The sequence below is a fragment of the Lemur catta genome, chromosome 2 (assembly GCF_020740605.2).
Source record: "Lemur catta isolate mLemCat1 chromosome 2, mLemCat1.pri, whole genome shotgun sequence".
In the NCBI taxonomy this organism is placed as follows: domain Eukaryota; kingdom Metazoa; phylum Chordata; class Mammalia; order Primates; family Lemuridae; genus Lemur; species Lemur catta.
In genome coordinates, this window is record NC_059129.1 from 131,251,908 (window position 1) to 131,278,789 (window position 26,882).

Below are 26,882 nucleotides of genomic sequence, written 5' to 3' on the forward strand. Positions count from 1 at the left end.
TGAGCAGAGGAACTTCTGAACAACAAGGAAATTATTTTCATTTCCTTCATCCTTAGTGATTAAAAAATAGAAAGAGACTGAAAGAATTCAGGACATTTTCAGTACTGCTGTAGAATGTTAGAAGAATGAGCATGTTTATAACTGCAACCAAACAACTTCCACCACTAGTAATTCTAGGGGTATAACAGGTTTCACAAACTGGAGTGAAATAGGATAGAGGAACTGAGCCACTGAGGGTAGGATATGACAGCTGGTAGGAAACCAGCCTAACAGCAAGTTTTGGTTTGCTGTGCTGGCACTTAGAGCAGATACATTAAAAGAGGGTTCTTGGGGACATAAGCATCAGGTACCATCACAGCTACATCACCATGATCACTATGATGACCAGTTATGATGTTGAATCTTAGTATTGTTATGGTCAGTTGAGTTTTCTGTTGTTTGGATTGGAAGCACTACGAGTCTATGCGACATCTTCAAAATTACTGATCTAGAAAAGTCACTGATTAAAAAAAAAAAAATAACCAACCAACCAACCAAACAAACAACAACAAGTAAAAAGTCAATGCCAAAAAAAGATCACAAAAGTGGTGACTATATGTTAGGAGGAAAGATATTTCTTCCAGTACTTGTGTAGAAAATCAACTAAAAACTTAGACAAGTGAATTGAAATGAAACACAATGAAAACTTGAAGAAAAGATAACTAACTCGTGGTGAGTGTTTCATTAAACCTGGGAGGAAAGACAAAGTCAAGCTGCATTAACAGATTATTTGCTATTGATGCTGTTTATAACTCTGATTCAGAATCTTTCTAATCATCTCCACAATGTTACAAACTAACAGGAAAATTTCACAAAATGTTTTAGAACAACAGCTCAAAACTATTGTTTCAAAAAATGGAATGGGAGACAGAAATTGAAAAGTAGAGAAAAAGAAATAATGCTCATCTGCTATAAACTGAAATTTATCCCTACTTACCTCTTTCCAGGGCAAAATGAGAGGGGCATAATAAGGTCCTAGAGGTGGATGATTTCAATTCTCCAGAGGAGCACAGGTTCAGAATTGCCACGTGGAAGAGCTGGGCCCGACAGCTCACACAAAAGTGACTGCACTGTCAATGCAAGGGGTGTGTCTTGGATCATTTATGTTAGAGGGTCTTGGTCTGTTAATGCAAAGGAGTGAGATGTTATGCTACTGATAGAATCTTTGCCTTACCTTGAATCCATGACTTCAGATAATCTGGATGACAACATTTTTTTTTCCCTAAAGGGCAACAGAAATTGTGGCCTTCTTGGAAGTATGGAGGATAGAACCAAGCTGAATGTGGGTCACTAATCCAGGATTTTTATGATGAGATTTTAAAATAAAAATAAAATTGATGACTTCCTTCTTTCTATAGTTTATACAAACTTATGACAGTAATAATAATAACATTATAAGGATATTGAATATAATGTAATACAGTAGGATAAAGAAACAGAGACATTAATAAGTATGGTTTTCTCTCGCTCCTTGTCCATCCCTCCCACCACCTTCCTTGCCCTTTGGCCCATTGGCAGATTGTGAAAACCTTTCCAGCAAACTAGAGAGACAATGTCTTCATTTTTTAAGCCTAAATTTAAAATGGAAAGATTTAGGAGGCAGACAAAAGTGATTAATTAAAAAAAAAGAATTCTGTCTGCTCTTTCTGCCCTCCCCATGCAGATATGAGCAGGGAAGAAAGGAAGAGAAAATTTAAAGTTAGGTAGAAATGTGGGGAAACCTACACCTTGAACCTCCCTCCTCAGGGGATGAACAGTTGAAGAAGGGCACTTCACAAACGTATCTGTCTTATTTGGGCCGCTGTCACAAAGTACCTTAGATGGAGTGGCTTATTAACAACAGACATTTATTTCTCACAGTTCTGGAGACCAGAGGTCCAAGGCCAGAGTGCCAACATGGTTGGGTTCTGGTGAGGGCTCTCTTACAGACTGCAGACTGCCAACTTCTTATCATATTCTCACATGGTAGAAAAAGAGTGAGAGAGGTCTCCGGGGTTACTTTTACAAGGGCATGAATCCCATTCATAAGGGCTAGTTTCCTCCCAAAGGTTCCACTTCCTAATACCATCATATTGGAAGTTAGAATTTCAACATATGCATTTGGGTGGGGAAAGGAAGACACAAACAGTCAGCCTATAATACTATGTACCCTTGAAGTTTCTTCTTTTTCCTCCTTTAAGGTTGGTGATCCAAGAGTAGTGAACCTGTGCCTTTTGTTCTAGGTGAGGTCCAGGGAACTACCAGCTTCCCCGAGAAGAAATCTCCCACCCTACTCTAGCCAGTCAAGTAAGAATATAGCACTGCAGTAAGCATGAGGGGCCTGCAGAAATGCTCCTTGGCCCCAGTTCATGTCTTACAACTGGCCAAGGGGATGTCATATTACATGGCTATGGGATGGGCGCTCCCCACCAGAGATCTGTGAGTCCATGGCTACATCTCAGGCAACTGTCAGCTGCAGAGAGTCGAGTCAGCTTCCCAAGAGCATCTCTCTGCCCTTGAAGGCCAGAGGTTCGTCACCTGTACTGAGGACCTGGCGTGTCAAACCAAGGCTGAGAAGTCAACACCATTCCCTTTCCCTGCTATGGCAGCATTGTGAAGGAGACAGAAAACAAACTTCTTGAAATGACTGAGTTTAAAATTGGAAATGGCTGAAAAATATCTTAGCTTACCTGATGTGACAAGACTAATTTTCCATATCAGGTTAAAAAAAAAATGAATGGTGGGCTCCGAGTCAGAAATTAATTTTAGTGTTTGAAATGGGAGAAAGTTTCACTTGCACACTATGAACACTGTGCCTGCCAGTTTAAAGACAATGTTTCAAATATACTGTTTTGGGGATCTCTGTCCTTCTTCCTGATGTGCTCCTGGATAATCATTTGGCTGCCACTAAAGCAGCAATCTGATTTGTATGGCAGCCAAGAAAATCCCAGATCCTATGTTTGCTAATTGGACATAACAATTCGTGCTCAAGGGCAGCAGGCAAAATGGGCTTTACTCTGCCAGAATTATTTTGGCTTCCAATTTTTGGTTAGCCCGACTCCTTCATTCCAAGTTCTCTGACCCCTAAAATACTTTTCTGGCCAATAGAACCCTGAGTCTCCACCCAGACATAGGAAACACTCATTCCACTGTATCTGGAGATGCCAAGGCTTTCTGTGGGAGAAGATGAGGGTTTTCAGGGCAGAGCTTTGTGCTTTTCTGAAACTTGATCACTTTAGAATTAATAAGAATGCATATTAAAATTAATTCACAAGAAACTAGAAGTCATAAACATTAGACAATAATATTCTGGCATATGATCTTTCCATTTTAAATATAACAGAAATCATAGTTTGCTAACCAAATTATTGAGAGAAACAGGTGGGTCAATGATACAACTCTAGGTTTAATTAAATTAAAATTTAATAACTTTTAGTTCTTAAATTATAAAATAGAGGCCCAAATGATGGCCTGTGCCTGATCTCTACAGTAGACATTTAGATTACTAAGGGGGGTTTGGGGAAAGGGGAAACAAAGTGCATTGAATCTTCAAATTATTCCTGCACATTTAATTTTTTTTATCCATATATAAAGTTTGAAGCAGACGAACTTATTATATAGAGGAAATTACTTTGATTATTTACAACGTGGACTAGCCTAAGTTCTTCAAATCAAAGAATCTCAAAGATTTACTCAAAGTTCCTTGATTTGAAGATTAAAAGAGAGTAGGGTACAACAACTAACAAACAAAACTTATATTTCTATTACTTTGCAATAGGGTTTTTTTTTTTTTGGCATTTACTATTTGATTTGCTCTCTACTGCATGTCTTATTTTTCCCCATTTTGCAAAGAGACTTTTGTAAACAGAGGGACTAAGCGACAAGCTAAGGAGTTGTGTTGGCTTATTTTGAAGCCAGAAGGAACTCCTGCCTCTAGCCCAGAGTCCATTGATTCATTCTGCTCAATGAACTGTCCTATGACTCCAGGACACAGCGCAGAAGAAAATAAAGTTCCTTACCCATAAATGTATAGTGCCTCAGGTAGTGGTTAGTGCTAAGGGGAAAACGAAGGCAGGGTAGAGAGATTGGGGTAGAGATGGGAGGTGGCTGTGTGTGCATGTTGGCAAGAGGAGGTGAAGTTATACCTATTTGATGGGAAAAAGTCAAGGAAGGCTACCTCAATGAGGTAACATCAATGTCACCTTGTCACGTCAGTTTGTGACAATTGGCAGGGACAAAAAGAAAATGTGGAATGGGACATGCAACTCTCTGGCAGAAGAGAAGTATAGGCCTGGGAGTGGCCAAATCCAGCCCACAGCCTGTTCTTGTAAATAAAGTTTTACTAGAACATGGCCACGCTCAGTTGTTTATATATTGTCTGTGGCTATCTTTGTGTTACTTTGGCACTATTGTGTAGTTGCAACTTAAGCTGTATAGGGCACACAAAACTGAAAATCTTTACTAGGTGGCACATTACCCTGGTTTATGTAGAGGCAACAAATGCAAAGCCCCGAGGCACATGTGTGCTTGCTGTGTTCAAGGAATAGCAAGAAAGCAAGTGTGGCTATTTTGGGGTGAGTGAGAGGAGATAAGGACAGACAGAAAGTGGAGACTGGATCTGTAGGCTCTATAGGCCCCTGTAAAGAATTTTGATCTTTACTTAGATGGAGATAAGAGAGGACTGGAGGATATTGAGTATAGGACTGACATAATCCGACTTCCATTTTAAATTGATCACTTTGTTTAGAATACACGAGAGGAGGTTAGTTTGGTATATATGCAATAATCCAGATCAGGTAAAAAATGATTCTAGCTTGGACCAAGGCATGAACATGGAGTTGTGAGAATTCATTAAACTCTGAATATATTGTAAAGATAGAGCTGATAGGATTTGCCAGTGGACATAAAATAAAGGAGTGTGTGTGTGATGGGGGGAAGGTGGGGCAGGTGATTGAAGTTTACTGGTGTGGGCCTGAACATCTGGGAGGCTAGAATCACCATTAACAAACACAAGGAAGATTGTTGGAAGTGTAAGGTACAGCTTGCAATTGAAAGTGAAGAATTGAGTTTGGACATTCAATTTTAGATACCTTTTGGGTATAAGCCTCTTATACAAATCAAAGGTTTGTATGAATCAAATCTGGAGTTTAGGGGAGAGGTTTGAAATGGACATAGAAATTTGGGAGTCATCAATGTTTAGATATTTAAGTCATGATAAGAGAATAAGTCACCTGGAGCATGTCTGTAGACATTGAAGAGAATGATTTTATTAGCTACCATTTAATTTCAACACGTGACAATTTTTGTGCTAGCAACTTCATACCATGTCTCTAATCTTACCACACTCTCCATAGGTAGGCATTTGTACCTCCATTTTACACATGAAGAAATGAAAACTTAAATGTTAAGTGACTTGTCTGACTCTACTTAACTAGTGACAGGATCTAGGTATGCCTGCTTTAGCGTTCAGAGCCCTCACTGTTATGCTATGACATAAGAAATAGAAATACGAAAGAGTGAGCATCAGCTGAACATATGTGAATAGTTAAAGCCACAGTAGAATTACCCAAGTACATCGCACATTAACACCAAGAATGTCACCAGGTGAGTACCTCTCCTCTACATTTCAACTGCGGTGAGATGCCCCTTTCAGGAAACCACTAGACTGGTGGACTATGATAATGCTCTCATGAAACTTCCTCCTCCATTTCCTGAATTTAACAAACTCCCTCATCATGAACAAGCAGCACATTTCTAGTTTAAGAGCAGAGTAAAAGACAGCCACTGCTGAGGAATTTATGCATCAATGACATGGACTGCATTTTAGGCAAACTACAGATTACTAAGTTTGGAAGCTTTTATAGGACACTGAAAAAACCCTATATTAAATCAGAGGAAAGAAACTTCATGACTGAAAACTAAATATGAATCATATGAAACAGCACAGGAACAGAGAATGTTATTCATCAGTAGATGTGACCCACGATGTCACTAAAATCTCTATAGTGTTGCCATTACCTGCACAAATCTATCGGCCCTAAGCAAAAGTTTTTTGGTTGACTGATAGTCTCAAACGACTTTGTTTTCACCGGCTTCTCAACAGTGCAGTCATCCCCAACTGCTGAAAACTAATGTGGGGCACAGAAAAGCCTTAAGTGTTCCTCTTTTTCTTCCTACAGCTCTGGGCTGAAAGGATCATTGTTCATTTTGTCACTACAAAATTCCAAAGAGGCTCAGCACTCCAAGTGGAAGGGAAAATAGGAACTCATTCTAATTTGTACACAAATATGAAAACCTCCACTTACCCCAATTATGAAGCCACACCATGAGGTTACACCCTCATTACAGTTATGAGGAAACCAAGGAAGGGAAGTTGTATTTGGGGCCTGTTGAACAAGATTAAGTCTTGGTAGAAATATTTGGGTCATGCTAGTCTGGATGAAACACAGTGGGAACAGTCAGAGGTACTGGATGAATAACAGGGAATTGAGTGATCCCAGCTCCCTGCCTCCACCCTCCTCATCTCCCAACCCCACAGAGGGTCATCCTCTTGGACACAGCGCCATGATGATAAGGACATACCCATCACGAGAGTGTTACTATATAGAGAATGAAATGACATACAGTCATAAGCCTCAGGAGAATTAAAAGGTGCTTTAGAAATTGGGTTTGTCCTTCCTTTTAGGGATTTTGCTTCCTTGCCACTATATTGCCATCTTATTGAGTGCCACAACCAAGTTGGATCATGTCTGTATTTCCCACAACATCCCGCAAAGTACCTGTCCCACAGTAGCTACACAACAAACGTTTGTGCAAAGGAATACTAATGATCACCTGCTGGCAGATAAACCTAAACACTAGGATTCAGATTCTTCACCCTCTATACTTGATCCACTGGAAATTGTACCAGTTCTGTACTCTTCCGTTTCTCCCTTGCTTTATAGACTTTAGTCATTTTGTGTCCCTGACATCATGATTATTTTCTCTCTGGATGGATTTAAGGGCCAGGAACAAACTGGAACCAAAGTACTAACGTGTAAGTAGTCACATTCCTTGTCCTTCCCTTGTGAAGAATATTCTTTGTGCTTCTGGGAAATTCACCTTTTTTTCCCTTTCTGATTAGCTGAGGCTATTAGCTGAGTACCAGAGAGAAGGGAGTAGATGGGACTACATAAGAAAGTATATAGAGCAGAAAAATCTAGGAGGTGAGAGGAAGGGGAATTTGGAGAGAGTGAGTATGCCATCCATCAAAGGCTGGGCTTTTTGAGGGGAAAGGGACAGGGGCTATTTGAAAAACTGCCACAGATTGGGGTAGAATCGGGTGGGGAGGTTGATAAGAGTGAAGAGAATTCCAGGGATGTTTTCCTATACTAAGTGTTTTATCTTCCTTCAAAAGTAACCTTGAAAACATTCAGAAAATATCTAAATTGTTTTCTAAGACTTTGGGAGTTAGGGAGGTGTGTGTGTGTGTGTGTGTGTGTGTGTGTGTGTGTGTGTTGAGAATAAAAAGACCCAGTTTTGTTGGGGGTGTAGTCAATATCATTTACATTCATTTTACTAAACTTTTGGTTTACTAACATGTTAGTAGGTTATTTAATAGAGATTTTGTATTAAACATCACATGCCTAAAGGAACTTAGTTTGTGCCATTGGTCATAGAACCAGTATGGTGGCCACTGAAGGTAGAATTGGGACTAGGAAAGTGTGAAAATAGATTAATAGAGTGGAATAAAAAGAGCAGCTGACTATGAGGCCAGAGGGTAGTCAGAAGGCTGGAAATTTACCCAAAAGTGGAAGATGTTTGACTGGGACGGGGAAGAAATACTCCAATTTTAGGTCTGCAGGCACACTGTCTTTGGACAAAGTGTGTAGTGGTTGCCAAAAACACAGTCAAAAAATCCATTCTGAGTTTAAAGCTAGATGCCTGGTCCTGTTTTGAGGAACTTTATCCCACGGATTGAAGCCATGCTTTCCCACCTTCTGTATAAAACCTTTGAGAGTTAATTAGTATCCTCCACATGTTTTCGTTGTTAGTACTATTTTCTTGGCTTTGATGGATCCTTGGAGAAAGGATTGCTCCCACTCTCCTTACATTAAGGTTTTCGTTTTGATCCTTCTTTATTTCCTTAGGGTTGATCAGAAAGAAAAGAGTTAGCATCTGAATGTTCTATAGTCAGGTGGCTAAGAGAGGTGACACAGCTCTGTGCCAGGCCCCAGAGCTTCAGATGGAAGGCCCTGACACATCAGTCAGCCTCAATTAACACTGTCTCACTGGGCGCCCTGTCAGGCGACGCTGAGGGGAAAAAGTGGTCAGGCTTCTGTTAGTATGCTGGCACTTAGTTACTGACCTATTTTCCAGAAAAGGGGCACTAGTTTGTGTGGTCAGCAGTGTTTAATTAAAAAAAAAAAAAATGTGACCTGGCAATTCCCTTAGAATCACACTTTGTATGCTCGACCTGCCCAGACCCATCATTTAGCAGGGGATTGGGAGCCCATTCAGAAAAAGGGGCTTGAACTAGGCAAACCAACTAACATCTCTGCTGCAATTTACGAATAATTTAAATTCAATATTCTACTAAACGGTGTAGTGAATCAATTATTGTCATGTACACATCCTTTGGGACTCAATAAACTGAAATAAAGATGAATGCTAGTAGGTCAGATAGACTTAGTCTACCTTCCAAAGAGATTTCACCAATAAATAACTTCTAATTAGAATATTGATTTTCAGTTTTCTACTGTCTTTATCTCAAGCAGCATCCAGCTGCCCCTGTGAGACCAGTACCAGAGCCTTCATTAGTCTGGTAACCTTGAAACCAGATAATAAGGAATGGCACATTTAGAAATGTTATGAATTCATAGCCTTCAACCTTCTATGCCTGACAACTTAGTGGGCTGCCTTTCTTTTTCCACGTGTGGTTTCTCTTTTTAAAAATGTATCTTTTAATTTTCATTGTATTAATTAAATGTTGTTTGGTGCTACCCTGACTCAGCTAAATGTTACATATATGTGTGTGTGTATATGTATCTATACACACACACACACATGTATTCATATATATAATTTGTCAGTGGTATGCTATTACATTATCATGTCCTGGTTCACTCTTCAATAAGCAGGTAAGAAAGAATTCCATTTGGGAGAAGGTTGCCCAAATCAATCCAAATGCAAAAAGTGATAGAATTGCTTGAAATCAACATATTTATTCATTTATTAAAATGAAACAAAACAGGCTGGGTGCGGTGGCTCACACCTGTAATCCTAGTGCTTTGGGAGGCCAAGGCAGGAGGATCCCTTGAGGCCAAGTGTTCAAAACCAGCCTGAGCAAAACTGAGGCCCCGCCTCTACAAAAAATAGAAAAATTACCTGGGCGCAGTGGCATCCACCTGCAGAGTCCCAGCTACTTGTGAGGTTGAAGCAGGAAGATCGCTTGTGCTCAGGTGTTTGGAGTTGCTCTGAGCTATGATGGTGTCATTGCACTCTAGCCTGGCTGACAGAGCAAGACCCTGTCTCAAAGAAACAAAACAAAACAAAACTTTCCTGAGAGATCATTATGGGTAAAATTCTGTGCTTTGTGCTACATTTTAAAATAAATAATACAAATTATTAATTTTTTATTCATGTTGTTTTAAACTTAAAAATTTCAGTTAATTTTAAATTAAATTCTTAAAGTTTCAGTTCTAATTTTAAAGATAAATTGATCAATTACTACTGACTTACAAGAAATACCATGAGTTTGAAGATCCATTAATTTATCTTTGCTGTATAAAGGCAGTTATTTTGAGACATTGGTGTTTTTGACTGACTGGGTTTCTGGAAATGTCCCAGTGTCTCTGAGCTTAGAGAGGATGGATTGCAAGTTCATAAAGCTAGCCTACATTCATCTTAAATTCCAGGTATCCTCTTGGTACTGAAGTTTTGAGAATGCCAGAATGAGTTCATAATCTGATGGGAGAGAGAAAGTATGGAAATCAAAACAAAAAATCAAAAGTCAAAATTAGGGAATTTGCTTAAATTGATGGTCTTTTGAAGTTTCTTTTACCTCAAGGACACTGATAGTGGAATATGAAACTGATGTTTCTGAGTATCTACAGAGTGCTATTATAAGTAATGTAGTACAAACTTTTCCTACCCTTTTCTTCCCCCTGCAATTTATCCTCATAAAACCCTAGGGAGAAGGTAGTATTAATCTCATTTTACGCATGAGGAATCTGGCCCTTAGGAAAATTAAGGAATTTTTCCCCAAATTGCACATGTTACCAGGGCCTGGATTGATATTCGTGTCTGGCAGACAGTAAAGCTGAGGATTTTTCCACTACACCACAAGGTCTCTCAACAAGAAGCTGTCCCTTTTCCAAAAAGTTTCGTAATTCAATGATGGGAAATTATTCAATAGATTTATTTTAAACCTAGATGTAAAGGCAGATCATAGAATCCTGTAGGAATGTAATCTCTCTGTTCTGTAATTTTCTCCACGGAGTCATTTGTATTTTTAAAAAGCTCTCCAGGTAATCCTACATTCCCCTCCCCACTGCCTCCCAGTGCACTTCTGCCTCCTGTTCAGTTGGTCAACTCCAACTCATCAGGCAGTCTACGGTGTCACCATTTCCAGGCCTTCCCTGGCCAGTTAAGTGGCTGTCTGCAGTCTTCTTCCTGACATTATTCCATCACTGAACTCAGCACGTTGTTTCACAATTACTTGTTTACATTAAGGTCGTCCTAGTTAGACTGTGGTGAGCTGGTTGAAAGCAAGAATTGCATTTTTGTATCTTCAGTACCTAACACAACTCCTGACACTCAACAAAATGTGTTTTAGAGAACTAAATTCGTAAAGAAAGAGTTCAGAGCCACTTGGGAATAGCCTAATAAAGTCCTCAAATCTGTTTCATTGTTCGTTGCACCCAGTGAATTAACTGCCTAATTCAATAAATTATAAACCGCAAAACAAAATTTTATAAGGTCCAAGGGTGAGACGTCGGCCTGGCATGCGGAAGCTGCGTGGTGAACTACATTTCCCGAAACCCACGAGCCCGGGTCGTCGTCGGTTTGCAGGCTGTCCTTTGAAGGTTGGTGACAACAACCAATACTGCGACGAGAATTTCTCTGGAGGGGCAGGAGGCTGCCAATCACAAAGAGGAGGGCGGGTGCTTCTGATTTCGGTTCGGAACTAAAAAACCCTTTGTAGTTCTTCTGTGGTTTTTCGCAGGACCAGAGGGGGTGGGGAGTCAGTAACCCGGAGATTGTCCTCCCCGCCCCCACCCGGAGCTGAAATTGGTCTTCACGCGCTTCCCTCCTCCCTCGCGTCTTTCCCATCTTCCGCACCTTTGCCGATCGCGTGCCTCCGCCTCCCGCCCACCTGGCCCGGGCGGCGCGCCCTCGGCAGGATTCCCCCCTCAGCCCCGCCTGAATCTCCCTCCACCTTTTCAAACTTGAGCCGGACCTTTGTGTCCAAGCATCCGCGCGAGATTGGGCCAGTGAGCAGCGGAAAGGTCTGAGCAAAAACTTCATCTCACCCTCCTTTGCCCTCTCGAGAGTGGAGAAGCCACCGGGGATTACTGAGTGGATCATCAGCATTAGGGCGGATTTAGGGCTCTGAAAACGAGTGGCAGCGCGCTGTTCACTGCCCCCCCGCCACCTCGCCCCCGTCCCCACTCACCCCCCGCGCGCGCCGACAGGGTTGGGGTGGTGTGTCACCGGCCGGGGCAGACGCCCAGCCCTGGAGCGGTTCCCCTTTGGCAGCCTCTTCCATTCTAGCAGCTACCTGCTGGCCAGACCCTTCCCACCAACAGGAAAGCTCCCGGAGAGAATCCGCTTTTTCCCGTCTAGGTTTCTCTCTTTTCCTAGTACCCTCCTCAGTCAGTCATCCTCTTGCCACTGACATTGTTGCCTAGACGCTCTTTTTCAAAGCCCAAACCCAAATCAATCCAAAACAAAATCTATCAATAAAGCCACAACGATAATATTGCAGCCAGCGGCCGCGAGCGTGTTTATACTTTAGCCGGTGCTTAACCGGAGAAAGCATAACCCCCCGCTGGAATGACCGAATTTGCAATAAAGGTTTCCTGCTGCTTGTTAGTCGTCAACATTTTTACTATGCCAGCTGCAGGAGAAGCAGCTGCATACTCTGGCAGTGCGATTGGGGTGGGAGAAATTTAGCCAGCGTCTGGGATTTTCGCAGAAGATAAATTAAACCCCAGCTTCGCTCGGGCTTGGGCGCTGGTGGGGTCGCGGGGGGGCGGGAAAAGGCAGCGGTGCGCATGCGCACTCCTCGCAGCCCCGCTCCGCGGAGGCCCAGCTGCCGCCACCGCCGCGGCCGGCGCTGTACCCGCGGCTGCCGCCGCTGCTCGGGGCGGGCGTTGGTGCCGTGTGCCGAGGCGCCCTGACAGGCGAGGGGGAGCGGCTGGGCGGGGAGAGCCGGCGACCGCCGCGGCGCCTGAGGAAGGCAGCCGGGGCTCTGAAGGAGCGAGGGTGGGCTGGTCCGGCGGCGGCGGCGGAGCGAGGCGGAGAGCGCGGGACCCACCCCGGGCGCCCTGCGTGCGATGCCGGGCGGGCGGCGGCGCTGAGCGGCGGGGAGGCCCGGCGGCGGCCGCGGAGGGAGAGCCGGCAACCCCCGGCAGGAGAAGGCGCGGGAGCGGGAGGACGCGCCGAGGGACTGCGGGGTCGGGGCGGGAGAGCGGCGGCGGGGCCGCGGGCCATGGACGTGGCGGCGGCGGGGGCGAGCCGGGGCGGCGGCGCGGCGCAGAGTCCGCCCGCGGCCAGGTGAGGCTGGGCTGAGCCGGCTCGGGCGCCGCCGCCACTGCTGCTGCCGCCGCCGGGCCGCGGAGCGAGGAGGCGGCGACGGCTGAAGCGTCGCCACAGCAGCAGCGGCGAGCGGCGAGCGGCGGCAGCCTCAGAGGAAGAGGGGTCGCCGCCCGGTGTTCTCGTGGCCGCCGCTCTCTTGTCGTCTCAGCATTTCCTGTTCGGATTATCTTTTGCTTCCCCCCCAGCTACCACCTTCCCCTCACACTCCCACTACTCCGTGTCCTCGGTCGAAGCTGCCTTTGGCCCCGGCTCGTCTCCCCTGCCCGGGGACCCCCTGTGCCTCCGTTCCCGGGCTGCGGGGGAGCCCCGCCGAGACCATGAGGAAATTCAACATCAGGAAGGTGCTGGACGGCCTGACCGCCGGCTCGTCCTCGACCTCGCAGCAGCAGCAGCAGCAGCAGCCGACCGGGAACCGTGAGCCGGAGATCCAGGAAACGCTCCAGTCCGAGCACTTTCAGCTCTGCAAGGTGAACGGAGCGCGCAGTCCCGCGACGCCGTCATTGAAAAATTGGGGTCGTTTTAATGGGCAACTCGGGCTTTACTGGGGAGTGCAGGGGAAGAGAGCGCCAGTAATAATCTATAGTTGTAAAGGGCTCGCTCCTCCTCTAGCGAACGTTTCTTTGATGGGTTATTTTGGAGATTTATATCTTACTCTTTTCCCTTGATTTTTGTCTCTTCCCTTTTCACATGCAGCAGTCACTTCAAGGTTGCTTCAAACGCAGTATCTGACCTTTAATTCGTATTCTGACATTACCAGCAATGATCTGGAAGCTTTTATATTCAAGCATTTTAATATAATTCACCAACTTTGAAGTTTCCTTTGGAAACAGTGTCTAATGAATACTGTTTATCTAAAAGCCAAACCTGTTCTACCAGATCTTTGCTCATCACTTTTCCCTTAAAATGTGTTATGAGTGGCTTACAATATGAAATCGCAGCGTTCTTTTATCATTGTATTTGGTCAAAAAGTTAGTACTAAGATTTTTTCCTATTAATGACACAGTTATTGCATAGTGTTCTGTAATTCAGAAAGAATGATGCAGCGAATTAATTCACCAGCTGCTCATTGAGAAACACAAATTTGTCGTGGTATTAATACATACCTTCCTTATAAATAGCCATGTGTTTTTATGTCAGAGTTTCTTAAAAGCGTGCGCATATATTTTTTTGCCCTGATTCCCTAAAATGATCATGGCCTCAGTAGTAAATTGCAAAACTATATGTTGTAATCGTTTTCATTCTGTTACAAGTGCAAAATGTTGGGATAGAGGTTTGATAATTGCTTTCTGAATCCTTGACTAAAGTAACTGTATGACAGCTTTTTCTTAGAAGTTCTTGCATTTAGCATCCAAATAAAGTAATGGTGAAGCCATTACTCCTCAAATAAAGCATGAATTGCATTTTTTAATGGATTTACAGAATTTTGAACCACTGCAAACTTTAGTCATTTGATGTCAGATGTAATAGCATAGAATATTAATAAGGAATTTTCTTCTGTGGAATACCAGGATTATGGAAAAAGTAATTAAAGTGTGTCACTGGGATAGATTTTTGTTTTTGTTCTATATGAATAACTTTATTAGTGTAGATTTCACTTTTTTTTTTTAAGCAGTAAGTGCATGTATAGTGTTTTGCATTGGTGATAGCTGGTTCTAAATTCTAATGGCTCTATTGACTTTTCTGTTTTTAAATTTCACTTACTGCCTCGGTTGCTGTGTTGTCTCTTGCCCATCCCTAGACTGTTCGCCATGGATTTCCCTATCAACCTTCAGCCCTGGCCTTTGATCCTGTACAGAAGATCCTTGCAGTGGGAACTCAGACTGGTGCTTTAAGGCTGTATCCTTTCTTTAATTTTATTTTTTAACTTTTACTTTGTTCTCCTTAGTCCTATATTGCTGATAAGTTTGAAAGGCATTTTTATTTTGCTGCTTAATTCCAAAGAAATGGTGTGATCAGGTATATATTATGAGAAATCATGTGGTGTTGGCTTTTCCCTAGATTATATGTAGATTCAGGTTATATATTGCTGTGATGTTTCTCAGCTTAGTTTAAGCAGCTAAACATATATCCAAATAGAAGTCTAAAGTTTTGCTATAATGACTGCTTTTCTTGCAAGGAGATAGAAGTTCCTAAGTGAAAATGTATCTACTTATACTAGTGATCTGTTAAATGGGGTATGGTAAGGATGAGGTTGAGAGATAGTACTACGTGCACATTTTAGTTGCTTTTTAAAATACTATGCTAGATGTTGAGCTTATGACCTATTTATTATTCTAATGAATTAGAGGTTGGATTGGAGTTTGAATTTGGTTGTTTCTGGCATGTCCATCTAGAAAAATGATTAGCAGAAGACAAATGTAGCAAATTAATTTTCTATAAATAGTTTTGAAGGTTAATATTTTTAGAAGTTTTAGAGATTTTCTTCAAAAAATGCATAGGGATTAATGTACTTCCTTGATACATTTTTTTTCTTTTATAGTCTACATAGAAACTATTAGGGTATCTGTACATTATTAGTATAGAAAGAATTACTTTTCCTGGTTATGCATGAACTATAGTAGTTTTGTCATAAGCATTTTTTTCAAATACTTCAAAAGATTTTTTCAAGATCTTTTTTTTTTAGTTCGAACAGTGGAGATTACTTTGTCTTTTTAAATTGAAATAAAATTTGCGTTTGCTTTTACAGCGACATTTAACCAAACTTAACCTAAATATTCTTATTTTTAAACATAAACATAAGATTCTAAAAAGAAAATACTTTGTTCATCTATCTGTAGGATACCTGCCTCCTGCATATTATTGAGGTAATGTGTTGGTAATAAATAGAAAAAAAAAATCACTAGATAATCTCAATAGACATTACTATTGTCAAAAAAAATGAGGTGGGGGAGCAGCTTTACCCCTTTACACTTTAGGTTTATCTGGCTCCTGAGGAAGAAGGAAACCGGCATTTGAGTTAAACATGTGCCGAACATTTTACTTACCTTTTAAAATCTTTATTCCAAAAAAGTTCTGCATGGTTTCAGGATAAGCCTCAAGTTTCATTGTGATTTAGGTGATATCTTCAAAATGCTAATAAAAGTTTTCAGGTGGACTACTGAACCGTGTTACTAAGTAAAGTCTAGCATACATAGTAAATTCTAGTAATGTAGTCATACCTGTTTAGATGGTAAAATCTGACCAGCCTAGATCTGAATCTGTTAATTTCTGAGCCAGTATCTCTAAACTGCTCTTGCCCAAATATCTAGATAGTTGAGACTAGAACATATATATTTTGGCTTCAGTTGTTTAGATATTTTTATTTCTGAACCCAATGATCAAAACCTTCTAGTTTAGGGTTCCTATTTTAGTCTTGAGAAGATGGAAATGAAGTTATTTTGTTAGTGTGGGTGAGTGTTCAGCAAAACCTCTGTGTAGTGACAAGACTAGTGCATTGTTGGATCTAGATGGACTCTTTGGAACTGAAAGCAGATTTTTTTTCTAAGAAAAGAATTTCATAACTGGACTAGGAGAAAAACAGTAAATTTGAATAAATCAGTTATTTTTTTGATTATTTTGCTTTTCTTTTAAATGTGTTCAATTTTTATTATTTTCCCAGTGTGGTAACAACAATCTCTTGGTATGTAACTTTTTTTTCTTTTAAACAGCCAATCCAGCCCTTTTATAATTTAATTATAAATGAATACCACCAGCAAGGCTGATTTTATAAAACCAAGTATTATGCTTAGACAACAGTTTTAATTGTAATGCATTTGAGTAATTAACAAGTTGACACAAAAGATATAGTTAAAATGTTAGGCCTAATGCTAATTGCCAATTAAAATCAAGGACCAGGTGGCCAAAATTATCACTTGTGTATGACTTTTGGTGTATATATATTTTATAATTAAATGTTATATGAATGAAAGTGAATCTGTAATTATAGTTTGCAATTCTAAAATATTTTTTAGAACCCCTTTACTATATTTAGAATGAAGTCTGGAAAAACTATTTACCAAATCTCTTTCTCTTTTCCCTTTTTATGAGCTTTGAATAAACATTCCAGAGTGATACATTGGCTTGCCTACCAGTAATACCACCTAGTCATTCCTTCTGTTAGATTTAAGTAGCAGATGAGCTTATGAGCTTTATTTATTATGGCTCTGATTTATAGAAAATGACTAAGACCTTTTTATTTTTATCTCATTTTCCACATATGTGGTTTAAGATAACACATTTCTCTTTGTTATTTTTGAAGCTAGACACCTAAATTTATAGATTCTAGTTTTAAAGTTCCATATTGGCTTAATATGCAGATTTATTGCAAGTATATATATTGACCTTGCTCTTTTGTATTTTTTTCCTATTGTAGTTGGCTCCTTTTGATCCTTTTCTTTATTTCCTCATATTATAGACTCTTATAATCTATAATACATTTGTACTAAAAGGTATCGTAAGAGCAGAAATATACTCCTAGATAAAATCTTTTCCTTCATTTAACTGCAGAGCAAAACGTAGATGTTTTCAGAAGTGGGATCAGGCCATTAGAATTCCAATGCATATCTAATTTGACTAACAGAAATCTTTCTAAATGTTGGAGGACTATACCAAGTTGATCTATCTACCTTGAGTTAAAAACAAAAAACTAGATAAAGTTGTATGTGATATCTTATGTTTGTAAGCAAAGGTTATTGAAAGTATGAATCCTTAAATAATACCTAACCAATAATGAGGCAAAATAAATTTAACGTATTTACTGCGTTACTGTATAGGAAATGACTGATGATATCATTATAAATATATTTAATGCTCATCCTTCTTCTGGAGAGAAGATGAGGTTGGAATAGCAAGTCATACAGCAGTGATGTGATTGAGTTATCTTAATTCTTTTCTTTTCGCTATGTAGAAATATGTACAATTTGATTCTTATGAGTCATGTAGGGATCAGAACTATTGGGATAAAATGATCCATTATCTATTCTCATATAGATAAGTACACTTGATCTTAGCCAAAAGGCTGAGAAGAGATACCCATATGGATAAGTAAAAGGAAGAAAGGGTTCTGACTGAAGAATGAGGTATTTTTAATAATACCTGTTGTTTTTATCTAGACTTCTGATTTGAAATTGCTTCATACTCTAAGGTAATCATGGGATACCCTGATCTTATTTTTAAGGTAAAATTTTGTCTAATTACAGTGAGTCATTTTATATGTGAATATTTTAGAGACTAAGAAAAATGGAATTCAAATTTACTGAATTTGTATAAGCATTTGAGGTTGTTTAAAATAATTGTCAAATTATTATCAAAGAACCTCATTTATTGTCTTTTTGACTTGTGGAAAATACAGTGTAATAGGCAGTCTCTATTTGATGTGGCATGAACTTTCTTTTAGATTGAAGTGTAATGTTGCTGGATACAGGTTTATAAAATGATTTTTTTTTTAACTTGAAGTTCATTTAAGAAGCTCTTATCAAGTGTCAGATGACATTAGATTATAAATTCTGGCCTGAATTCTGGTTCTTTTCTTTTCACTAAGAATTGTAATAATTATGTGTCCTTTAGAATTGTTTTTTTTCTTACTATAAAAATGAAGGTGCTATTAGATGATTTCTTCAACAAACAATTCTGTGATTTCAAGTAGGTATACATTGTTTAACAAATTTCTAGTCCTAACCAGTGGAGTGGAACTAGGTAAATGTGTTTGAAATTAGAGAATTATTTTAGGGCTTTAAATTTCTATGTGTTGGTAGATAGGATTCAGAATGGCAGGGAGAAAGGAGAGGCAAAGTTATTTTAGGTAAGAAAAACAGTATGGGGAAAAGTATGGAAAAGGGAATTTATCATGGTAGTTTGGATGAAAACTGAAGAGACTGTTTGAAATAATTGAGTTAGAGGGAGAAATAAGGAGCCAGTTGGTCGAGGGTCTTGAATGTTAACCTGAGGTATCTGCATATTATTCAGTCAAGAATTGCAGTTATATAAGGAGATGCTGATAGGACTAAAGTGATTGTTTAGCATGATTATTGGGGCAGTGCTGTCATAGATGAAAAGAATAGTGAAACCTCACAGGTAACTATTAATCCATCTAGGTAGTAAAGTGGACTCTAACAGACATGGCAGTATGGGAATTGGAGAAGGACTTGATGACTTGTTTGTATAAAATCTTAGGGAATAACTAAAGATGGTGAAGTTTTACAAGCAGAGCACTGAGACAGTTAGATAAATGGAAAACTTGGTAAAGAGGTGGCAGAGAAATGTTGGGTTTGAAATTATGTCATCTTTTATCATATTGCCATTTTGAGAAGGTAGCCTAGACTTATTTTAGCATAACAATCTGATACACTTTTATGTTTGATTTCCTTTTGGGCTGGTTCTTGGTGATTTTCTGATTTTTGCTATTGGATTTATATTTAAAGTCATTATTAGCAGATTGGCTTTGTCCATTTATTCTGTCAGTGTTTCTCAATAGTAGTAGCATTTGGGGCGGGATAATTCTGTGGGTTTTTCTACCACATTGCTGGATAGTTAATATTCCTGGCTCCCACCTACTAAATGCCAGTGTTGCTTTCCCTGTCACTGTGGCAACCCAAACTCTCCCACACACTTCCAGGTGTTCCTACTTGAGAACCAGTGGACTTGGCCTTAGTTCTTCATCAGTTAAATAGGAATAATAATCCTACCTAGCTCTGAGGTTATCGTCAGGTTTAAATGTACTAATGTATGTATGTAGCTTTAAAGATAGCAGAGGGATGTTTGGGTGAATGTTCAATATATGATTGTTATTATTATTAATATGAGAGTGTTCCTGGGGCCTTAGTTTTCAGGTTCTTTATTCATTTATGTCACTAAATACTTTCTGAGACAACGAGGTGCCAGGCACTGACTGTGTAGGAAGGCCTTCATTTGATTTATTTTTGTAGCTGATGCAGTCCTTGAAGAAACGATGTTGAAAACTATTTAATGTTATTTTTCTATTTGAGTTTGTCTTTAAAATGGTCAAGTTCTTCTTAACCACAAGTTTGAAGAATTGCTATTTAGATATAATAACATATGTGGAAGTTCCACACACATATTAGGTACTAAATAATTGTTTAATAACTTTCTATATTGTACTTGTAAGATAGCATTAGAATGTTTTGACTTGCTGCTTATTAATTTTATTTTAAAAAACCTAATTATACAACTGAAAAAAGATTTGGAAATGATTTTTGTTTAAAATAGATAAAAGTGAAATAATTAATTTAGCTAGAATTTAGGCAGATTTTTTACCTCCTCCATCCTTTTTGTTCTTAGCCACTTTTCTCCCTCTGCATCCTCTTTGTTCATAGACGAGTTATGGTCATTTGAAGTTCTAGCCATATAGGAGAAACAAGGATCTTGACATACTTTTACTTCTCAACTCTTAGTGCTTCATTAAAGAGGACTTTACATTAAAGGAAGAATGAGTACTGTCTCAGCTGTAAGTTGTGATTCTCAGTATGGACTACTGCAGCAGGAGGAATAGAGACATTTACTTCAGAAATAACCAGAAAAGCAATCTGCCTGGAAGCAGATTATTTTGCAGTGGATTTGTGGAGGGAAACAGAATGTGTTAGAAACTGTATGGAATTGAAAAGGATATGTAAACTATTAAGAATATCAGTCTGTGCTTTGTAAGCCTTTCTGCTTTAAGTAAGATGGGTTCTTATTTCTTTTTGTTATTCTCTTTGTTTTTCAGTATAATTCATTTGAAATCATAACTTGACTTTACCATCCTAAATGAAAAAAGTAAAGGAATTTTGGACAAATTACCTTATTATTAGAAGTTTTCTACCTTATTACCAATTACCTTATTATTAGAAGGTGTTCTAATTTTCAGACTAATCTTGTGTAAGTGAACTAGAATCTCTGTGTTTCAGTTTCCTTTCCTATAAAATGAGGAAATTGGAATGCATGATTTCCAAGAGTCCTGCCAGCTTTAGGGTCTTAGAATTTCTTTTTCTGTGGAGGATTTGGGAGTTCTTTGGGCTATGTCTCTCAAGTGATTTTCTGATCTACTGTTGCAAGTACCTGTTAAAGGGATGAAGTATTAGACTCCATCCTGTTGTGACTTCGTTTGCTTTGTATCCACTGACTGCGTTTATCATCCAGGTCAGTAGATGCACAAGTGTAAAACTTTGTTTACAAAAGAGCATGTGAGTAAACTAACACAAATGTTTTTCCTTGAAATAGCAACTCACATTGAATAGTAAGACGATAGGTTGTAGCATTTTCTTTGTATAACAGTTAGTGTCTCATATGACATAGGAAACTTGGGCAGTTTTTAATACCATTAACAAAGTTTTTCTTCTTTTCTTGGGTGTTAATGGTTGAGATGTAAAATTAAAATGAATTTACTTAAAAAATAATACTGAGTTCCTAATCACATGATCTTAATAATTTTTATACAAGAGATTTAATATAGAAACTATCTTCCTTGAATTGCTGGTATATAATTTGAGTGCTAAATTTGGTATTTGTATAGTAATTTGGAATAGTAATAACTGGGAGTATTCATGTAAATGTGCTATAGGGTTAAGTGTCACTAAATAAAAGATAAGCTTTGGTTATATTAATTTGGCTTTAATTTCATAAATTAGAAGAGATACATTTTTAGCAGGAAGAAAATTAATGATTAGAGTACCAGTATTGATTTGTTTTGCAGTGTTTAAATGAGAACTTCCTGACCCGATTTGCCACATGAGCATCATCAGAAGATATACTTAGTATTTTGGTACTGCAGATTAAAGAAATAGTTTTTTGGTTTGGCATGAACAGATATTCATCTGTTTAAGAATATAACAGAATGATATGAAGAAAGGGACATTTCATTATATGCTGCTTTTGTATTTGAATACCTTTTATTAAGATAGATTTTAAATACAATGTAGTACTAACAAAATGTTTTGGGAAGCAAAACAAAGTGATTGTTGACTTGATTTTTATGAGATAAACTAAGAATTCATAAAACTATAATCATAAAAGACTGCCAAAAGATACTTGATACATCTCTCTTTCCTTAGTCACATGCAACATAAGTTATTCTAAGGAGAAGAAATGGTACTGTCTTGTTTGATTACTCAGATTTCTTCCTGTAAAGACATTCAGGCTTCTATATAATGTTATTTTTTACTTTAATTTGAATACGTTTCTAATTTTTAGTTGCAGCAATAAAAGCCTGTTTAGTGGTCTTCTCTAGATCTGTATCATCATTTTTAATATTTATGAATAATTTAAATATGTAGCAGTAATTCAGCAATGCCAATTGCTTCACTATCTCATTTTCCTCATATTTCATTTTAAAGAAATTTTGGACACTAGCTGTTTACCATGTAACTTTTTTCTTTTTTCTTTGCCTACTGATAGATGGGTAAGCTGAGGGGAGGGGAGAGGGGAAAGAATTGTTGACACGGTTTGCTGCTTACTACTTAGTTTCCACATGTGCCATGTGTTTAGTGATTCCTTAATTCTGGAATATTCTTTTCTCTGTTCAAATAGTTCTTATGTTTAAAGCTCAGTGTCTTTGTCTTTGTGATATATTTTTTGGTTTGATTCCATCCTCACCTCCAACCCATTTAGCCACCTTTTTCTTAGTTCAGCATCTAAAAACTGAATTTCTACATTACCATTCTTTATAAGTAATATCATATAGATATTAAATGTCTAAAAATAGACCTTTCGGAAATTATAGCTGTAACATTCTTTTCTTTTGAGATGGACTTTCTTTCTATGGTGCAATGATAGCTCACCGTAGCCTTGAACTACTGAGCTGAAGTGATCCTCCTGCCTCAGCCTCCCACGTGTCCGGGACTATAGCACACACCAGCACACCTGGCTAATTTTTTAAATTTTTTTCTGTGTTGCCCAGGCTGGTCTCAAACTCCTGGCCTCAAGGGATCCTGCCACCTCAACCTGTCACAGTGCTGGGATTACAGGAGTGAGCTGCTATGCCTGGCCAGCATTTTCTTTTAAAATAAACTGTCAAGAACATAAAAGCATATGAGAAGATGCAGTGCAGTCCAAAGTAACGCAAATCAGCAAAATCAGTATCCTCTGCTTTATCAAGAGTTCAGAAATTAGACCCTAGTCAGTGTATAAATTATAAAATCAGGACAGAGAGAACATACTGTTTCCTAAATGATCAACTTTATGTTCTCTAATAAGGATCATATAGAAGATGAGTATGTGTGTGCACCCACATTTAAAGTAAAAAAGATCTAAATCATTAGGAGGCAGCAGACATTTTCTGTAAAAGGCTAGGTAGTAAATCATTTTAGGCTTTATAGTCTCTGTGGAAGCTACTCAACTCTGCCCATATATAGCACAAAAACAACCATAGATAATATGTAAAGGAGTGAGTGCATGTGTGCTTCAATAAAACTTTATTTACAAAATCAGACAGTGGACTGGATTTGGCCCACAGGCCAAAGTTTGCCTATTTCTCCTTTAATTTGTCAGGCAGACTTGCTTTTAAAGTGAGGAGAGGAATGTTCAGTAAGGAGTAACTAATGACATTTTTATATTTAAGTTTCATAAATTACATTGATGGACCAGTTGAAGTTTAACCTTTTAGTCACAAATAGAAAAAGATTTTAAAAAAAGAATCAGTAAATTTTAATGATACATAGTAACTATATACTAGGTAATTTTCATAAGTGTTTTTTGATCCTGTGAAAGAGGCATTGTCTCTCTTTAATATAATAATAAAAGTGCTTAATTAGACATCTTTTGGGGGTAGTTCAGTGATCACTTCTATTGAAGAATTCATCTTATTTGAGACCTTTACTTCCTAATTTTAATTAAAAGTATATTGCATTTATAGCTTCTTAATATTTTCATTAATATCATATGTATAGATATATCTAGATTGATACCTTTAAAGATAAAATGAATGTAAGCATTTTAATAAAATATTGTGACTTCTTAGATGTGTGCAAACTGTGGTCAAAAATAACTGTGGAAGAAAACCATCTGAAAAATGAATAATGTATTTTAAAAAATTCATAAGGCTCCTAGAAGAAAATTCAGATGCTTGGTTACCTTCTTTAGAATCAGATATGTTACATGTGTCTTCTGGGAAAGAATGTATATGGTACTTTAATTGGAAACTTTAATTATATCCACTTTTTGTGAAAATTTTTATAGTTGGCCACTGTTTACATTATTTTCCAGTAGCAGTAAATACAGATATAATTTTGTTCAGTAAAGAAGGCTAATTTCTACTTGATTCAATTTCTCCAATGTATTAATCTTTTTGGAAGTTTATATGAATGACAGATAATTGAAATGGTAACATGCTGAGCATATTTATTTATTTTTTTGAGCTATGATTTTAACATGAACATTAATCTCAAAGGTTTTTAAATTAAAAAGCTGATTATTTCTGTTTTATATTAATCTTCATTTGAAAAACAATGTTTGCTTTATATATGATATTATTTGCAAAATATATGACTAGTCTTAGAAATTATTAATATATGGTAGTTATTGTTAAATGGTAAGTATTTTTTTAATTGGGGATTTTTTTTAACAGTTTTTGGTCCTGTTTCCCATTCAAATAAGTACAATATAGAACTTTTCAAGCTTTTCCTGCTGAGGTTGTCTGTTGAAGAGTGATTAATCCTACTCTTTCTTGAAAGTGCATAATCTTTTCTTGTAATAGCAGTACCTCTGCTTTTTCACAGCGGTACTGTGCCAAAGGTGACCATAAATCTGGTGGCATCAGCTATCGCAGTACTTTCTGCTAAATTGCTTTCCTTTTGTGTATTTGCTTCTTTTTTCTTTTGAAAAGGAGAAAAGTGTTGAAACAGATTTTTCCATCTGTTCAGTCTTTGTACTATATTTTTCATAATGTGTTGTATTTTTCTTTTAAAATTCACTTTGCCATACTTGAGAAAAGAACTTAGCCATTAGGGATCTGAGAATGGATGCTGGGATAAAAGATTATTTTTACTTATATGTGAGAATATACATTCTTGTTCATTTAATCTAGACCACTATTATTTATGACTACATTTCATAGTAGACATAGCAGGTGGTTTACTTGAAAGTGTATTTATATATAATCAAAAGCCATTCTAAAGAATTGCCTGTGATAATAAATATAATTAATTTTGACCTCTTCAGAGACAAGTCTAACTCCAAATAGTGAGTTATTAGTGAATAATGAGTATTTTTAACCACTCTAACTTGTTTATAAATAATAAAAAAAACACTCAAAATAATAGTGGAAGGGGGTAACTAGAGGCCTATTTCAACCCAGTTAAGACTGTCATTACATTATTAGCCTAGATGCTGTAATTACTTTTTTGTTTTGGTGCTTTTCTAATTCCCATTAAAAGACAGCAGTTGACTGACCTAATTTTTCAGATACTATTGGACATTTATTGTAAAATGTTATAATTGTCTTGACTTAAGGAAGTTTTAAAGGTTGATCTGTTACTTTTTTGTGCTTATTTTTAGCATTTTGTTAAATTTTCGCTGCAGAAATAGTTCATCTTATAGTTTCACTTTAATTACTTATTAGCAGAATATTAGAATTATGAGTCAGCAGTAAAAGTTAAGTATGCTCACCCTTATTATCATGAGGATGTGGCTATCTTCATTTTTTAGAATATTATTTTTTAAAAATAGGCTTTATTTTTTTTAAATAGGCTTTATGTTTTTACAACAGTTTTAGGTTCACAGCAAAAATAACTAGAAGGTACAGAGATCTCACATGTATTCCCTGTCCTCACACATTCATACCCTCCCTAATTATCAACTCCCCCTACCAGAGTGGTACATTTGTTATATTGATGAACCTACATTGATACATAATTCTCATGCAAAGTCATTGGTTTATGTTAGAGTTCATTCTTGGTAGTGTACATTCTATTAATTTTGACAAATGTATAATGACATATATACACTATTGTTATTAGGTTGGTGCAAAAGTAATTGCAGTTTCAGACCATCATTTTAAATCATTATAACTAGACTCAAATACATCTTTATTAATCAAAATAGGAACCATTATAATCAACACATTTTTGCCAATGAGAAATAAGTTTGTTTATTCCTGTAGCATCAAAATCCGTGCTTTGGGTTTCCATGAACTCTTGGAAAGCATTTTCTGCATCCTGCTGGTTGTGGAAGTGTTTCCCTGCAAAAAGTTGTTGAGATGCTTAAAGAAGTAGTAGTCAGTTAGCAAGAAGTCAGGTGAACATGGCAGATGAGGTAAAACTTCATAGCCCAATTCATTCAACTTTTGAAGCGTTGGTTGTGCGACTTGGGGTAGGACATTGTTGTGGAGAAGAATTGGGCCCTTACTGTTGACCAATGCCAGCTGCAGGCATTGCAGTTTTCAGTGCATCTCATCCATTTGCTGAGCATACTTCTCAGATGTAATGGTTTCACTGGGATACAGAAAGCTATAGTGTATCAGACCGGCAGCAGACCACCAAACAGTGACCATGACCTTTTTTTGGTCAAGTTTGGCTTTGGGAAGTGCTTTGGAGCTGCTTCTCAGTCGAACCACTGAACTGTCATTGCTGGTTGTTGTATACAATGCACTTTTCATGGCACATCACAATCCAATCGAGAAATGGTTTGTTGTTGTTGCATACAAGAAAAGAAGATGACACTTCAAAATGATGATTTTTTTTGATTTTTGGTTAGCTCATGAGGCACCCACCTATCGAGCTTTTTCACCCTTTCAGTTTGCGTCAAATGCTGAACGACTGTAGAATAGTCGAGGTTGAGTTCTTCAGCAACTTCTTGTGTAGTTGTAAGAGGATCAGCTTCCATGATTGCTCTCAATTGGTCATTGTCAACTTCCAGTGGCCGGCCACTGCGCTCCTCATCTTCAAGGCTCTCATTTCCTTTGCAAAACTTCTTTAAATCACCACTGCACTATAAGTTCGTTAGCAGTTCCTGGGCCAAATGTGGTGTTGGTGTTGCGAATTGTCTCTGCTGCTTTATGACCCATTTTGAACTCAAATAAGAAAATCGCTCGAATTTGCTTTTTGTCTAACATTATTTCTTTCCATAGTCTAAAACAAATATAAAATAAACAGCAGGTA

The 26,882-nt window shown here is 38.2% G+C and overlaps 1 protein-coding gene and 1 pseudogene across 4 annotated transcripts in view; one reads left to right on the top strand and one right to left on the bottom strand.

The window, feature by feature from the left end:
- The first annotated feature begins 12,850 nt into the window (after positions 1-12,850).
- Positions 12,851-26,882, top strand: part of STXBP5 (syntaxin binding protein 5) — a 147,974-nt gene continuing 133,942 nt past the window's right edge. For 2 of the 4 annotated variants that reach the window (XM_045544542.1, XM_045544543.1), the window contains exons 1-2: positions 12,855-13,286; positions 14,558-14,655. In XM_045544542.1, the coding sequence (XP_045400498.1) occupies positions 13,137-13,286; positions 14,558-14,655 (248 nt within the window). In that variant the 5' untranslated portion in view covers positions 12,855-13,136. Of the gene's footprint in view, positions 13,287-14,557; positions 14,656-26,882 lie in introns of all 4 variants that reach the window. The other 2 variants (XM_045544545.1, XM_045544544.1) reach the window with 2 other exon arrangements.
- LOC123633590 lies at positions 17,726-17,827 on the bottom strand (annotated as a pseudogene).